The 18,464-nt window shown below is 38.3% G+C and overlaps 1 protein-coding gene across 1 annotated transcript in view; it reads right to left on the bottom strand.

The window, feature by feature from the left end:
- Positions 1-2,149: 2,149 nt before the first annotated feature.
- Positions 2,150-18,464, bottom strand: part of LOC140453281 (lysosomal-associated transmembrane protein 4A-like) — a 32,487-nt gene continuing 16,172 nt past the window's right edge. The window contains exons 4-8 of the mRNA XM_072547841.1: positions 15,426-15,557; positions 13,469-13,564; positions 7,394-7,492; positions 2,614-2,651; positions 2,150-2,262 (exon numbers count right to left, since the gene is read on the bottom strand). Of these exons, the coding sequence (XP_072403942.1) occupies position 2,262; positions 2,614-2,651; positions 7,394-7,492; positions 13,469-13,564; positions 15,426-15,557 (366 nt within the window). The 3' untranslated portion in view covers positions 2,150-2,261. The remainder of the gene's footprint in view (positions 2,263-2,613; positions 2,652-7,393; positions 7,493-13,468; positions 13,565-15,425; positions 15,558-18,464) is intronic.

The raw sequence follows: 18,464 nt of genomic DNA, 5'->3' as shown, positions 1-18,464 counted from the left end.
CAACTCCACAGAAAGCTATTATTTGTGCATTTTATTTATGAAAAAATCTCTATTTAACATAAGCAGAACCAGCTTTAGAACTAATGTTACTGATTGCACACAAATGTGAGGGTAGTTGCATTTGCCACAGTTTAGCTAAAACGTAGCACAGATTTCAAAATGTTATGTGAATTTTCAAAAATACAAGTAAAGATTACATTATGATTGTTACATTTCTATTTCTCAAATTAAAAAAAGTACACTTAAATGATTCTTTGAGGTCTCAACAATTTTAATGCTTTATATCTTGTTCTCACAAGCTGTAGATTTTAAGGAACGCAAGCAGCTAGTATTGAAATCACCTTTCAAATGGTTTATATACCACAGGTAACTGGGGAATTTTATAATGGACTCAACTGCAGGCACTGTGGAATGCAGTAATAGAGGAAAAAGAAAATGCTGAGTCAGCATTAAATAGCAACTAGGAACAGACAATACCAATACCTCTTACCTATCACATACCTCAAAATGCAACAGTGAACATAAGTGGTCATAAACTGACAAACATTAAACATGTTTATAAAGCTTTCATACATTGTTCTTATCCATTTGAAAGGACAAAGTCAGTTGGTTATTTTTTGAGAGAAAATACTTTACATGGATTTGACTAACTCGACCTTGGGAGCAGAATTTCTTGCTTTTTTTAAAAAAGCATATTAAGAACTCGTTTATAATTCCACTAAAAATTCTGTAAAGAAAACATTTTCAACCTTGTCCACAACCCCATTCACTCCACCCCGCACCAAAATTTAGCTTAAAATAAATCACTCTGAAACAACATTTAGACCAGTCATTAGAAGACAGCACAATTTTAATTTGTTGATCTTTAGCTTACAGAGTAAATATTTTTCATCCAATCTTAATTTCAGTCTTGTTCAAACATATGATGAGCTTTTCCACTGCCAGTAAGGTATTAAAATATTTTTAAGTGTGGTTTACCTTCAGTTAAGTAATCAGAATGTGTTTGATAGGAACTATTCATAAGGGGCTCATTCAGAAACCTGATAAATAGGTTTTGTCCTGATGCATCTTAGTTGGAATACTAATAGCTCATTTTGCACTTGACAAAAATCCAGTGAAGCTTGAATCTTCCACAGTCAAACCCCATTGAATCACCTTCAGTTGATATATGCAACCATTCTGCAAAGTCGTCTAATTAACTTATACATTTGTTGACTGAAACGTGGCTGTATTGGAGACATATGAATGCTGAGTGTCATAATATTAGAGAGGTTATGATTTGTGTGCTTTTCCAGTATTTCTAGCTGCCATGAAATAATGGTTAATTGTGAAAAGAAATTGTTAAAAACCTTAAGGATTCTGGAATTAGCCTGAAATTACAATGCTTATGTGCAGCCTCCAAACCATTAGGAAGCAGTTTCAGAGTTGAACATCATCGGATGACTGTTAAAAGCACACTTTCATGTCAGTAAAGCTCTTAAAATACATCTGTCAGGTAAATAAAACATGATGGGAGATGATTTTTTTTTAAGTTGGCAAATATACCTTTGAGCACTGTAACTTTGTGAAGCAAATGTTTGCTATTTTTTATTTTAGAAACAAATCTAACTAAAGGTGTGTAGCTATCATCTATCTAAAATTCATTCCTAATGACCTACTGATGGATTTTCAAAGGAGATGCACTCATTAGTCTAGGAATGTTGGGACGGAGTAGAAAATCTAGCCATGCTCTCAGCGTTTCTAATATTTTCTGTTTCTTTTACAGAAAATCTAGTCTATTGCCTAATGGTTCAATGCAATACCCATCAATACTACTGAAACATACTCACAATGTGTCAATTCCAACACACAAGTATTGCCACCAATAGTTATTAGAGCCAGTATTAGAAATTTAACATATACTACAGATGATAACCACCTGAACCTGAAATCCCCTCACTTTGGTATATTTTGACTGTATGATTTTCACTTTACTCAACCAAAACAAAACTCCTCAAAAATAATAAGCATACCAATTACAAAATTCACTGAACTGCCAAAAAAGTGGAAACAGGACCCATATAAATTGCAGCATGTTCTTAACACTATATTGTATGCTAATATTAAAATATGTACTGAACAGACATGTTCATATTTGGTCACTGTATGTTAATTTGGTGTAAACGATGGTGGAGACTTCTTGTGTGGCAATTCTTCCAGTGCATCTACAACCTCCTCATATAATGGCAACTTCATAATGTCTTCATATGCTGGTGGCGGAGTCTGGTTGCAAAATTAAGTTCTTCATTACACAATGATTTGTACTGTATTATTTAATAACAATCAGAAAATATTTTAATTCACTGAAGTACATAAGAGAATGGAATTTAAAAATGGTTGTTAAAATAGCTCTCTAGTTCAAAAAAGAACCAGAAGGAATAACAATAACATTATACTTATGGTATGTTCTAGTTCTAAAAGGAGCATGAAGCAAATGGATCTTGAGTAGTACAAATAAACAGGTATAGTATTTCATTAACAATTACAGATCTATCTTAGGTTCATATTTATTGGCATTTTCTTATTTACAAATGATTAAGACAATTAAAGCTCTCTGTACTAAACTATACTCACTATTGAGTTTTTGGTTTATCTTCCTGCGGAGATTTTTCCTATTTGGAAAACCCAAAAGAGAAGAAAAACAATTTTAATATTCAAGGCAGAAGCTGATGCCTAAAGGAATTCTACTCTCATGCCTGACATATGTAATTTAAACCTAGCCTACGTACACATTTTGACATTGAACAAATCCAAGACAAAGTTTCTTAGATGTCATCACAAATTTCCCTTAAGTTAAAGAAATCAATATTATAGTGCAGGCATGTCAGAACTTCAATATCATTACACTTTTGCAGGCTTGGGGGGGGGGGGGGAGGGGTGGGGTGGGGTGCGTGAAGCGAAAGTGAGCAATGATTTTTCCTGATCACTATACAGAAACTTGTACCTCAAGCTGCAAGTGTATTAGATCTGCTAAAGGTGATTCTGACAGATGGTCATTTCAATAAATTTACCAAGGAAAAAATAGCATCTTCTAGGTTAATGTGAAGGGATAGGTTTGTGATGGTGAGGGGGAAATATAGGTGAGGGGTACTTGCATTGCCTTAATTTTCTACTGTTAGTAATAACCCCATAAATACATAACAATCTCTCAAAGGTGTGACATAAAATGTAATTTGAAAACCAGAGACAATTAATACATGGTGGTATTGTTAGTGAAAGATGAAATCAGTGCAATAATGAGAAAAGATATCAAATGGAAATCAGTCCATTGGAGTTAAGGAGCAATCAAGGGCAGAAAACATTGGTCAACTGGTCTCGAAATAGTCATGATAACATACAGAATGGCATTAAACAGGAAATTAGTGATGCACTCAACATGGGTGATACAGTAGTAATCTAATAATATCATTAAATTTCTTTCATAAGTCTCAGTTAGGCCACTTTTTCTGTTAAGTTCTTTTCTCTGAAAGGAATGTATAATTGTTGCATTGAATGCATTTGGGGAGGATGAGGGGGCAATAGTAACAATTGCCTATCCATGTAATGCCCTTTTATGAAATTGTCCAGTGTGTCACAACCAACATTTTTCAAAATTCATTTGTGGGACTTGAGCGTCGCTGGCTGGCTAGCATTGATAGCCCAGCCCTATTTGCTCAAGAACTTGGCAGTGAGCTGCCTTCTTGAATTGCTGCAGTCCACTTGTTGTGGGTTGAGCCACAATGCCAGTAGGGAGAGAATTCCAGGATTGTGCACCAACCATTGTGAAGGAATGGTGGTATATTTCCAAATCAGGGTGGTGAGTGGGTTGGAGGGAAACTTGCAGATGGTGGTGTTCCCAAGTACCTGCCACACGTATTGACCCTAATAATCTACAACCCTGGGCGTCATTCAAATTGTAGATATGTTGGTTGTCATATTTCAAAATACTCACCTCTCATGCGCTTGTAGATTTATGACCCATAAGTCATGGGTGACTTTAATCTGCCTACAGACTAGCCAAATCACATTAGCAATAATGCTGTAGTGAATGAAATGCTGAATTGTGTGCAAGGTAGTTTTTTTTTCAGACCAGTATACTGAGGAACCAACTAAAGAAAAGGCTATCCTAGATTTGGTTTTATGCAAAGAGAATGGGTTACTTAATAACTTTGTTCTATGTATTTTGGAAGAAATGACCATAACATTATAGAATTCTTCACTGGCACAGAACATGTAGTGTACAATCTGACACTAGAGTCCTAAATCTAAAGAAAACAAACTATAAATGTATGAGGAGTGAACTGGTTGAGATAGCCTGCATAACTTCATAAAAGGGCATTACAATGGATAGACAATGGTTACTAACAATGATATGTTCTTTTCTCTGAAAGGAATGTAACAGGGAAACTAGCTTAACCATGGCTAAAGAAAGAAAATACTAATGTTATTAGATTCAAAGAGGAGTTATATGAAGTTGTATAAAAAAAAGTAGAAAGCCTGAGAACGGGGAGTAGTTAAGAATTCAACAAAGGTGAACAAGAGTGGACAGGGAAGAAGGTTATCTAAGATTCCAAAGAGATCCTGATGATCAATAGTGCCATTGGGCTGAGGAGTGGCCTATTCTACACCAAGAAATCAAATGCACACTGCACTGGGTAACCACTTTGCAGATCATCTTCAGTCCGTGCGCAAGCATGACCCCGACCTTCCCATAGCTAATCATTTTAACAAAGCATCTTGCTCGATTGCCCACTTGTCTGTCTTCGGCATGCTGCAATGTTCCAGCGAGTCACAGCGCAAACTGCAGGAACAACATCTCATATTCAGACTAGGCACTTTACAACCTTCTGGACTTAATTTTGATTCAACACCTTCAGATTGTGAATAGACTCCTATTTCTTCCCCTTCTTTTAGCTTTACTTGTTGCATTCTCTGTCACCATGTTCTCTCACACTACCTCCACTCCAGTGAGATCATCTGTTCTTTCCAGTTTGACAGTTAGACATATCATTGTTCTGTCATTCTCACATTCTGATCATTTAATCAGCATCCTGATGAAGGACTTACACCCAAAACGTCAATTCTCCTGCTCCTCGGATGTTGTCCGACCTGCTGTGCTTTTCCAGCACCACAATCTACAACTCTGAGTACTAAAGGAGATGGCCATAGAAATTGTAGATATGTTGGTTGTCACCTTCCAAAATATTATAAATTCTGATATAGCCATTGGAGGGTGGTAAATACAACCTCACTATTTAAAAAAGGGAGAAAACTGGGAATTACAGACTGGTTAGCCTAACATTAATGATAGGGAAAATGCTGGAGTTTATTATAAAAGGTGCGAAAGTAAAACAGAAAATACCAAATGGATTACATAAACCTGACGAAGCTTATGAAAGGGAAATCAAGTTTGTTATTTTGAGGTCATAAGTAGTAGAATAAATTAGGGAGAACTTGTGAATATGGCAGAGTTAACATTTTAGGGTTCAGTGATCCTTCTTCAGAACCGAGGTTGCAAGCATGAATGCAAAGGTTCTGAAGAAGGATCAAATGACCCAAATGCTAACTCTGCTTTCTCTCCACAGATGCAGCCAGACCTACTGAGTTTCTCCAGCTATTTTGGTTTTTGTTTCAGATTTCCAGCATCTGCAGTGCTTTTTTTGTATAAATGGACCTGGGTATCCTTGTACACCAGTCATTGAAAGCAAGGAAGCAGGTACAGTAAGCAGTTGGGAAAGCAAATGGTATATTGACCTTCACTGCAAGAAAGTTTGAGTATAGGAAAAAGGAAGTTTAACTGTACCTTTACAGGGCTTTGCTAAGACTGTACTCTGAGTATTGTGTATAGTATTGACCTCCTTATAGAGGAGAAGATACACTTGCCATAAAAGGAGTTTGGTAAAGGGTCCTCAGATTGATTTCTGGGATGGCATGTTGATCATACACATAGAGATTGGCTTGACTGGGCCTGCCTTTGCTGGTGTTTAGAAGAATGAGAAGGGAATCTCATTGAAAAGTGTAAAATTCTGACAGGGCTGGATAGATAGATCCATGGATGATGTTTTTCTTGATCAGAGTGCAGAGCAAGAGGTCATGGCCTCAGGATACAAGGTAGGCCATTTTGGACTGAAGTTCAGCCATAATCATGCTGAATGGCAAAGCAGGCTCAATAGGCCAAATGGCCTATTCTTGCTCCAATTCTCTATGTTTATACAAATCAAATAAGTGGAGGATGCAGTATTGATTATATAAGCTTCATTGATTTCATTTCATTCAACAGGTCACCCTTCTATGCTTATTAGTTGGCCTTCTGCACATGAAAGCCTGAAATTTTAGAATATATAAACCACACTGCTGAGATAGAAGACGATGCCAAGCAAAATGAGGTTGAAGATAATGGTGGCAATATAACTTTATATTAATCAACATGGTGCTTTACAAATGTTTCGTAACTAGCATAAGCACACAAGCTTTAATTTTTAAATATTTACAGAACATCTTGAAATAGGAACACTATCAGAAAGATGTTGTGAAACTTCAAAGGTTCAGAAGAGATTTACAAGGATGTTGCCAAGGTTGGAGAGTTTGAGCTATAGGGAGAGGCTGAATAGGCAGGGGCTATTTTTCCTGAAGCTTTGGAGGCTGAGGGGTGACCTTGTAGAAGTTTATAAAATCATGAGGGGCATGGATAGGGTAAATAGTCAATGTCGTTTCCACAGGGTAGCGGAGTCCAAAACAAGACAGCATAGGTTTAAGGTGAGAGGGGAAAGATTTAAAAGGGATCTAAGAGGCAACCTTTTCACACAGAGAGTATAGAATGAGCTGCCAGAGTTGGTGGTGGAAGCTGGTACAATTACAATATTTAAAAGGCATCTGGATGGGTATATAAATAGAAATAGGAAGGGTTTAAAGGCATATGAGCCAAATGCTGCTAACTGGAATTAGATTAATGTAGAATATCTGGTCAGCATGCACGAATTGACCAAAGAGTCTGTTTCCTTATTCTACATCTGTGACTTTAAATATCCATGCAATACATCAGCCATGATAGCAATGTGCTAAAATAAATCAGTGATACAAACAATTTAATAACAAGGCTGTATACAAATCCATTCATGAAGCTGAGCAGAGAAATTCAAAATAATTCAATTAATCTGCTGTGCCATAGACATGGATTCACACTCAACCCCATACCTTCAGCTACCAATAAGAGTATATTGTTAAATGTTATGCACATCTGTTGAGGGAACTCAAGTGGCCATATTAGGATGCACATCTACTGATCATACACAAACGAAGGATGTAAACATATCCGATATACTCATCTTTTTACTCCCCACCGCAAAATCATTAGGCTGTGATAGCCAACTCTTACCCGAGAACGAAGATTAAGAAGAGTGTCAACTAAGCTGCTCTCCTGTTCCAATTCCTTAATAAACTTGAAGCAATTCCATGTAGAGTAGATGAAGAAAGACTACAGACAAAAATAGAAAGGATTGTGTCAAGATAAAGCTATTATTTAAATATTTTTCATGTTAGATCCTGGATATCAGGATTCTGACTAAACATTTACACCATTTTAAGTAGCACAAATGCCATGTTGCAAATTAAATGATGTACATAATTGCTAAGGGTAAAATATTATAGCTCCTCAAAGTTGTTAGTTTACACTGATATTTGTTTAGATTGGAAAGCCAAGAGTGAAACCTATTGGGGTTTATGACTGTTGTATTTATTTTGAATTTTAATCCCCCTTTCACCTGTCTGTTCCTTCATAGATATACTGTAAATAAATGGCATTGTACAGTTTGAAGGAAGTGATAAAATAGGAAAAATACAAAAAGAAAAAACAAACTGTGTCATTCAAAAATCCAGACAGAATGTGCTGAGTTGTTTCTCATAATTCTTTTGATTTTCTTTTAAATGATGGTGATGCAATCTTGGTTGCACAATAATGGATGATTTTTGACCCAACAGCTGATCAGATGGTCCAGAGTCTTTCGTTGTATTCGAACTATTTATTTGTAGAGTCTTCAAGTTCTGTCTTTTTCACTCAACAATAGTGAGGGATACTTTTTTTTGCAAGCTTCTGGACATCTGAATGCACTGCACTCGTGGTTCTATAGCAAACTACAACTGGACCAATCCCAAGACTGTCATTAAGTTTTAACCTAATTACAAATATTCCTGGTGTCACTCTAACATCTCACTGTTCAAAAAGTAACCGAGTCAAAAAGTGTGGTGCAGGAAAAGCACATCCGGTCAGGCAGCATCTGAGGAGCAGGAGAGTCGACGTTTCAAAAATAAGATCTTTATTTGGAAGAGCTTATGCTCAAAATGTCGACTCTCCTGATCCTTGGATGCTGCCTGACCGACTGTGCTTTTCCTGCACCACACGTTTTGACTCTGATCTGCAGCACCTGCAGTCCTAATTTTCTCCAAAAAATAACAGTCTTGTGCAAGTAAACATACACCACACAATTTCACTTAATCTTCAAGGTGCAAAACTTGCCTACAACGTTTAGTTATACAACAGACCAACTTCCATTTTTCAGTTTATAATCCAAAAGAAAAGGTTTGCAAACATTCACCACCCTTGGGAAAAAAGGAAATGAAATGCTATTTGTTAATGCACTTCATGACAAGGTAAATATGGTATATACAATAAGACATAAGAGACAAGAGAATTACATTCAATTATCCTCACACATAGTTTATGCAACACTTTTACCATTTATCTGTCCTTTTATATACTTAAACTATCCCAGCATAATTGCACTTTTGATAACGTACATATTGACCACATCATGTTTTTCTGTTTTCACAAGAAATCTATTGGAGAACACATGAACATAAGAAATAGGAGCAGGAATATGCCACTCAGCCCCTTAAACCTGCCCCACCATTCAATAATAGGCTGAACTGTCTCAGGCTTCAATTCCTCTTTAGTGTCAACTTCTTATAGGCTTCAACTCTTGATATTTTAAAAATCTACTTTCTCTTTAAATACTTCCAGTAATTTAGTCTCCATAACTGTCTGGGGTAAAGAATTCCAGACATTCACCACCTTCTGGGAGAAAAAAAATTCTTTGCATCTCAATTTTTAGGGACATTTATTCTGAAACTATGTCCTTTAGTTTGAGACTCCCCATGAACGAAACATCTTCTCAACATCTATCCTTGCAAGCCCCCTCTTGTTATGATTCAATAAGACCAGCACTCATTAAACAAATGAATAAAGGACTAACTTATTTTGCCATTCTTGATAAGTCAATTCCTTCATCCCAGGTATTAGCCTAGTGAACTCTTTTGAAGTGCTACCAATGCCAATATATCCTCTCTTAAATACAGGATCAAAAACTATACACAATATTCAAAGTGCAGTGTCATTAACACCTTGTACAGTTGTAACAAGACTACAATTATTGAATAATGGGACAGGTTTAAGGGGCTGAGTGGCATATTCAAACAGACTCGCTACCACAGTCACGTCCTCAAACAGACTCGCTACCACAGCCACATCTCCTTCCTCAGCACCTGTCTACGGAACCGACTGACCCCGCATGGACTCTGGACTATGTTCAGACTTCCTGAAGAAGGGCTTATGCCCGAAACGTCGATTCTCCTGCTCCTTTGATGCTGTCTGACCTGCTGCGCTTTTCCAGCAACAAATTTTTAAGCTCTGATCTCCAGCATCTGCAGTCCTCACTTTCTCCTGTAACAAGACTACGCTAATTTTAAACTTAAACCCCTTGCATTAAAAACAGAAAGCATGTTAATTTTGAGATTCATGCACAAAAACACACAGATCCTTCTGCATTGCACATTTTTGGAGTCTTTCTCCGTATAAATAATTGATTCTTACTCCCAAATGACCACGGATGTTCCTAATTTAAATTCCATCTGCCAAGCATTCAACTATTCACTCAACCTGTTCACATCCCCTTGCAGATTCCTAATGTCCTCATCACAACATATATTCTCATGTACTTTTTAATCAGCAAATTTGGATACATTACACTCTGCTCCCTCCTTGAAGTCAGTGTCATACAGCATAGAAACATGCAGTTCGCCACATGTCCATGCCAACCAACCAACACCAAACTACACTAATTCCATTTCCTGCATTTGGCCCATAGCCTACTATGGATTGGCATTTTAAATGCTCATCCAGATGCTTCTTATATGTTGGGAAAGTACCTGCCTCCACGACCCTCTCAGGCAGCATGTTCCATATTTCTACCACTCTCTGGATGAAAAATCTTTTTCTTAGATCTCCTCTAAACCATTTACCCTATGTGTTAAACTTCTGCCCTCTGGTCTTAAGAAACATCTGCATGCAGAAAAGATTCTCACGATCTAATCTGTCTCTGCCTCTCAATTTTGTATACCTCAATCAGATCCACCCTCAGTCTCCTTTGCTCGAAGGAAAACAAATCCAGTCTATCCAGTCTTTCCTCAGAACGAAGTCTTGTCATCCCAGGCAACAACCTTGTGAATCTCTGCACACTCTCCAGTACAATCATGCCCTTCCAAGAGTGTCTGGATTAGTGGTGCTGGAAGAGCACAGCAGTTCAGGTAGCATCCAACGAGCAGCGAAATCGACGTTTCGGGCAAAAGCCCTTCATCAGGAATAAAGGCAGTGAGCCTGAAGCGTGGAGAGATCAGCTAGAGGAGGGTGGGGGTGGGGAGAAAGTAGCATAGAGTACAATGGGTGAGTGGGGAGGGGATGAAGGTGATAGGTCAAGGAGGAGAGGGTGGAGTGGATAGGTGGAAAAGGAAATAGGCAGGTAGGACAAGTCCGGACAAATTATGGGGACAGTTACTGAGCTGGAAGTTTAGAACTAGGGTGAGGTGGGGGAAGGGGAAATGAGGAAACTGTTGGAGTCCACATTGATGCCCTGGGGTTGAAGTGTTCCGAGGCGGAAGATGAGGCGTTCTTCCTCCAGGTGTCTGGTGGTGAGGGAGCGGCGGTGAAGGAGGCCCAGGACCTCCATGTCCTCGGCAGAGTGGGAGGTGGAGTTGAAATGTTGGGCCACGGGGCGGTGTGGTTGATTGGTGCGGGTGTCCCGGAGATGTTCCCTAAAGCGCTCTGCTGGGAGGCGCCCAGTCTCCCCAATGTAGAGGAGACCACATCGGGAGCAATGGATATAATAAATGATATTAGTGGATGTGCAAGTAAAACTTTGATGGATGTGGAAGGCTCCTTTAGGGCCTTGGATAGAGGTGAGGGAGGAGGTGTGGGCGCAGGTTTTACAGTTCCTGCGGTGGCAGGGGAAAGTGCCAGGATTGGAGGCTGATATATAAATATCAGCAAAGGTCCCAGCACCGATTCCTGTGGTACATTGCTGGTCAGTCTTTCAATCACAAATACATCCCTCCACCAAACCGTGCCTCCTATTTGCAAGTCAATTTTGCAACAGTTTGCCAACTTGTGTTGAATCCCATAGGCTCTTACCTTTTGGACCACGCTTCCATGTGGGACCTTGAATGAATGAATGAATGAGTTTTACTGTCACATGTACTTGAACGAGTACAGTGAAAAGTTGGTAAGTTGCCACTTACAGCACCATCTGAGGTACAAAAGTACCTAGGTACAACTTCTTCAGATCCAGATTAGTTACACTGTAACAATGTCACCAATATGCTCTTGGTGTTATCTTAGATACAGAGTACCTAGGTATAATCCATAGTTACAGAATAGCAAAAAGAAAAAAGAAAGTTACATTGCAGCTATACACAATATAACCACAGGTCAGAAAAACAAGCAAGTTAAAAGGAAAAATATCACAGTCTCTCTCCAAGGGCTCTCCACAGCAGACCAATGTAGGGAGCCTCCACGTGGTCTGACTGCTGGCTGCTGCCATGCTCTGCACCTGACCACTGCCATATGTTCTGCAATGGGCCACAGCCCCCGTTTCACACCAGGCCGCTGGTGTCTCCACTTGGGGCTGCTGACTTCAGAGGCTGGGTGTCCGATGCCAAGAGTCCGAGAAGACAGAAGAAAAGAAAATCACAGAAAGGAGGAAAAAAAATGGAGATAAAAAGAAAAAGAATGGGTGGAATGGATGAGCTCTGTCTGGAGCAACGAACGCCTTGTCAAACACTTTACTCAGGTCAACTCAACATTAACAGCACTAACCCCATTTAGTTAACTTTTCAAAAAACAGAAATTTGTCAGATAGGATGTCCCTCTAACAAATCCGTGCTGACTATTCCTGATCAGTCCCTGCATTTCCAAATGTTGTTTAATCCTGTCCCTCAGAACCAATTTTCAATAATTTCCCTATCACTGATATCAGACTAACTGGTCTGTAATTACCTGACCTATCCCTGCTGCCCTTCTTGAACAAAGAAACCACATTAGCTGTCCTCTAGTCAACTGGCACTTCATTGGTGGCTAGCAAAGCACTAAATATCTCTGCCAGGGCCCAGCAATCTCTTTCCTCACCTCCTATGGTAGCCTGGAATACATCTGATCAGGCACTGAGGATTTATGCAACTTTATACCTGCTAAATATTTAATACTTCCTCCTTATTAATCTGGATGCACTTAAACTCCACCCCATCTAATCCTTTCATACTGAGGTAATCCCAGTTAATACTAAAAAAGTTAAAATCCCCTGCAACTATAATCCCATTTTATTGCTACAGATCCCCCTACATCCTCATCATTCTTGGCTAATATAGTACTTCCTACCTCTATATTTTCTTATGGTTCCCAAGTTAACATTAATAGAAAAACTGGAGGATTTCTCTCTAAATACAAGTTCACATTGTCTAATTGCTCTGTATTTTTGTTTTGGCTGGTCAGATTGTAGAAGTTTTGCATTGCACATTACTTAACTCTCACTCTTCCACTGCTCTTACCATCTGACATACTTGCTCTTCTTTCTCTGTCTTCCTCTCTATTACTATAACACTTTGATAAGTTTGTGATAGAACGGATTCTTCTTCCTGCAATTCGGAATATGTACTAGACAAGACAGGTTACTAACCCTCCTAACTACTTTATCTGAATCACTGAATTTGCTTTCAGAGGTTCAGTCTGTAAAATGAATAACACTAACACCTTATATTACAATTAGAACATTTTTAACAGGAAGACGTTTGCCTGTCATTCTTTCCTTTTTGGCAAATTTTCCTGAACTACTTTGCTTGCTCCTATAAATCGGTCTAGAAATAGGGATACATAATTCAATATTAAGGATTCATTTTTGTTTTACTTAAGTACTTCACTGACCAATTTTAATAGATCTCTTATTTTATGACCATAGATCAATTTGAATGGACTAAACACAGTAGATTTATTTGGGAATCTCAAGTAGCAAATATAACAGCTCTGATGCTCAAATCATATCAATTCCAGACAAACAATAGGCCATACTTCATGGCTGCTATTTTAGATACCAATATAAATTTGACATTCAACAATAGCTGTATTTCTTACCTTCAAACACAAAACGCATATAAACAGAAACGTGAATGCAATCATGGCTTTAGTGGAGCCTGGCTCAATCAGACTGTCTCGTTCTGGGAAATAAAACTTGGCAGGAAAATTATTACTTAATTAGAAGTACAAACCAAGCAATATAAATCATAAAAAGAAATAGAAAGAGCATTACAAAACATTGCTGACTTCCCATCATTAAAACTATACAAGACACTAGTCAGACTATACCTGAAATACCGTGAATGCATACTGACATTGGAGGCAGTCTAGAGATGGTTCACTAAGTTGAGTCCATGTGTGGAGGGATTTTTTAATGAGGAGAAGTTGAGTGAGTTGGGCTTGCACTCATTGAAGTTTAAGAATGAGAATGACCTTTTTGAAGCATGCAGGATTCTTAGGGAGCTAGACAGGGTAGTTGCACGGAAATTATTTCACCTTCTCAGAGCGTTTTAGAGCAGAGGGAATAATCTTTGAATAAAGGAGTCATCCATTAAAGATAGAAATGAGATGGGTATGTTTCCAGCAGAGGGCAGTGAATCTATGGAATTCTTTGCCACAATGGTGGCATGGTGGCACAGTGGTTAGCACTGCTGCCTCGCAGCGCCAGAGACCTATGTTCAATTCCCGCCTCTACACTGTCTGTGTGGAGTTTGCACATTCTCCCAGTGTCTGCATGGGTTTCCTCCCACAGTCCAAAAATGTGCAGGTTAGGTGAATTGGCCATGCTAAATTGCCTGCAGTGTTAGGTGAAGGGGTAAATGTAGGGGAACGGGTCTGGCTGGGTTGCTCTTTGGAGGATCAGTGTGGACTTTTTGGGCCAAAGGGCCTGTTTCCACACTGTAAGTAATTTAATTTAATCAAGATTGGTGGTGAGGCTAGGTTATTATGCAGACTCGAGCCTGAGACAGTAGGAATCAGTAAAGGAATCACAGCTTGCAAAAAGGCAAGAAAGTGGAGTTGAAGATGATTACATCAGTCACAATGAATGCCAACACAGACCCATTGTATCAAATAGCCTGTTTCTATTCTGATATCTTTTGGTCTTATGGTTTCAACAGGGTAATTGACAGAGGGATGGAGATATAACTCGGCTGTCTTTGTGATGAACAGGTTATGGGGTCAGAGGCTCAAATAGGACGTCCACGCTCCTAACACTTCAATCAACCCATAACAGTGACCAGAGAGGGGGAGACCAGAGTCAGAGGTAAGGAATTGGCATTTGCATCACATTTAGTCAATGACTTCAATCTTTTAGTGTTTAATTGGTGGAAGCTACTGCTTATATCAGGTTGGATATTCGGCCAGAATGCTGCCAATACAAATTAAAGACTGTATAGGGAAGCAGATGACACTTTTTGGATGATGTTGCAAAGTGAGTAGCTAGTAAATGAGAAATAGAACTTTGCCAAGGATAGCAGCTTAGAGACTCTACTGTTAATGGTATGGAGTGGGAATAGGAGTTATTTCAAGAAATTCCAATTAGATATCTATTTCTAGTAAGATATTTGGAAGTAGAATCAGGCAAAGGCATTCCTACTGAGCATAAAGCCATTACAGGTGGTTGATATGGTCAACCACGCTCAAGGTTACAATGACAGATGGTGCAATTTGACTTTTACTTGAGCCAGTTCATTATTATAGTGACAACATAAATGTGATTGGAGACATACAAACAAATTGTAGGAAAGGTGGACATGTACTTAGCAGGCAATAACACATCGGGATGATATAGTAGTTTGAGAAGATAATGAGATGATAGTAGATTTTCTTGTGAGGAAGGGTTAATAGAAACAGACTCCCAAAGGGGTTGGGAACAATACCCAAAGTAAGAGAATCGCTATTATCAATTTCTTCTTTAGCAAACAACACACATACAAAGAAAATCGAGAAGCAAAAAGACAAAAACTTCACTTTCAAAATGGAAAATCCAAGAACCTTAGAAATAGCTACTTACCACATTTTGAATATAATGTTTTGCGTGCATATAATCTGGAAGATCAACATAGATGCCAAGTACTTCTATGCAATAGATGAAGAAGTCAACTACCAGGTAGCATATAAATGGAATCAGAAAATCTGGAAAGTACTACGCCAAGGAAAAAAAAACGAAACAAAACTGATCAATAGAAGTGCTATTTCCCGATATATTTTTGTTGAATGATTAGGAAATTAAAAAAGTGAAATAACTGATTGAAAATGTCTTTATATTTCATGGGGTACATTTCTTCTACATTGTGTTGGTATTTCTCGCTCCCCAATCCCACAGCTGCAAACAAAGTTTCTTTTCCTTACTGACTACCATTGATTATCATCCCAGGTCTTTGGGTGCAGCCACCTGTCACCAGATTACACACTTCGCCTATTTGGCAGTTATTCAATCCATTCAGGTGCCAGGCAGGACTCTGGAAAGATTTAATCAACTGGGGCCCAGTCAATCTTGTCCTTGGGTGCCCTGCCCCCTCCTGTGAAATCAAGGCAAGAGTGATAAACAGTAAATATATTAATACTTTCTCCAAGATTTTGCCAAGTTAATTTATGGGCAACATGCCTGAGATATTGCAAGTAAATTCAACAGCTATTTGAAAAACGATAGAAGCTTTAATCTGTTCAAAACATTAAAATCCCTCAGGATAGGTTGTATTTATTCAATATTGCTGAAAGAGATTCCAGTACAGAATTGTGATTCACTTGACTATCACTGAAGGATTTTTGGGCATTAAGGTAAGAGAAGACTGGAAACAGACCAATATGGTTTCCACATTAAAAAAAATTATAACAGATTATAGGCAACAAACAGACATTTTAATTCAACATGAATTCCACAAACTAATAATAATTAGGAGAGCACTTGACCTATCGTGATTGTGATGGCTCTTTGAAAAAGCCCGGAGAAAGTAAGGACTGCAGGTTCTGGAGATCAGAGTAAAAAAGTGCAGTGCTGGAAAAGCACAGCCGGGGAGGCAGCATTAGAGGAGCAGGACAGCCAACGTTTCGAGCATAAGCTCTTCATCAGGAATGATTACTAATGATGAGCTTATGCACAAAACGTCAACTCTCCTTCTCAGATGCTGCCTGACCAGCTGTACTTTTCCAGTGCCATACCTTTTGACTTTGAAGAAGCTAGCTAACTTGTGCCACTTCCCTGCACTTAACCCATAGATTCTTTCTTCCCTTTCATGTCCCATTCTCTTTACAATGTTGCTACTGATTCAGTTTCCATCAGCTCTTCAGGTAGCACAAGTTTCTTGTTGTCCGGAGTTACTCGACCAGTCACGTTTTTGTTCTTTGTTTACTGACTATTCTGTCACGAGAAACAGCTTTTCCAAACTAACTCTAACAATTTATTCATTCATTCATGATCAACTCTATGAAATTTCTTTATCTTTTGCAAGGTGATCCACAACGATCTCTTCCTATCTCAACAGCTGATTTAGTAAATCTTTTCTGCATCCTTTCAAGGAACTTGACATCTTTCTGAAAGTCCAGAAATGAACTCAATGTTCCAGGTAAGTCCTAAACAATCTCCTAACATTTTTTTCAAGAATCTCCTTATTTCTGTAACCTATTTGATTATCAACAAAGCCACAGAGCTCATATATGTCTTAACAGCCTTCTCAACTTGCACTATCACCTTCAAATATTTCATTACATATTTCCATGTGCTTCTGTTCCTCCATTCTTTTTAAAGTGTGGAACTTGATTCAAATTACTTCTCTTCATTCTTCCTTCAAAAACATATTATTTCATGCTTGCTTACATTAAAATTTAATCTGCCACGTTTGCCCATTTCACCAATAAATCTATGACCATCCCACTGTTCACTATATTCGAGATTTTGTTTTAAATCAGCATAAATATTGAAAGTACAACTTGGATACTCAAGTCCATTTCATTAATACATATCAAAAAGAACAGACCTAATATTAGCTTCTGGATATTATGTGTATATTTCTTCTAATTTGAAAAATAACATTCACAATTATATTTTGATTTCTGCACCTCAGTCAATTTTGTATCCATTATGCCTTTGTCCTTCTAATCCCATAAGTTTTCATTCCATTCACTTGAAGACCATTCACATAATAAAAACCTAACAGCCAGCTTTCATTTTGAATTCAGAAGGGGCACAGCTCATTTATTTATTTTGCATCTTTAAGAGTAAAGTAACCCATGCACTTCATAGCAGTGTTGTCAAACAAAATATGGTAACAGGAAATACCTGGGAAGAAGAATTAGATTTTAAGGACTGTCTTGAAGAAGGAAAAAAGAAATAGAATAGGTGGAGACAGCTTAGGGCTTCAGCACTGAAAGAATGGCCAATGGTGGAGAAATTATAAATCAGAGGTCCACAATAGAGGAGTGTAAGTAGGGCTGGAGGAGATTAGAAAAATAGGGCGGGGTAAGGCCGTTCAAGAATTTGGAAACAACGAAAAGAGAACTGCACTAATGCCAGGGGTTCAAATCCCAGGTAATAGTGGCAACAAAATTCTAATCAAGCATTGTAAAACCTATCTGTTCTTTCCCTGTAAATCTACTTCTATTTAATTACTTAAATTTATTCCATTACACACTATAATAACACCAGCTTTTCACAGGCTACACAGTGAAAACACTGAGAAAGGTGAGATTTTGGCATGGTGCTGTGCTCAGAGGCAAAGAGATGCAATTTCAGAGTACTTTTGTGGACCAATTTGGATGAAAATTGCAGGTAAGTGTAATGCAGGACTTCTGCAGCTGTATTAATAATAATTTAATACAGCCTGCACACAGAGGTAGTGCTCCATACTTGGTTTGTACTTGGGTAAAATGAAGCTCTGTGTACGTTCAGATAAACATCTGAAGGTCAACTTCTTGCAGTTGGAACATCAGTGGCATTTTTTTCACATGTTCAAAGAAGCCTATTAATCCCACATAAAAAAAATGCTTGGAGCTTTTTTTAGAAAATCTGGCCAAGAAAGCTAAAAAAATAGACATTTAGAAAATGTACCAGATT

This window comes from Chiloscyllium punctatum, chromosome 27, assembly GCF_047496795.1.
Source record: "Chiloscyllium punctatum isolate Juve2018m chromosome 27, sChiPun1.3, whole genome shotgun sequence".
NCBI classification, from domain to species: Eukaryota; Metazoa; Chordata; class Chondrichthyes; order Orectolobiformes; family Hemiscylliidae; genus Chiloscyllium; species Chiloscyllium punctatum.
Note: the sequence above shows the minus strand (reverse complement) of the source record. Positions and strands in the feature narration are given on the sequence as shown.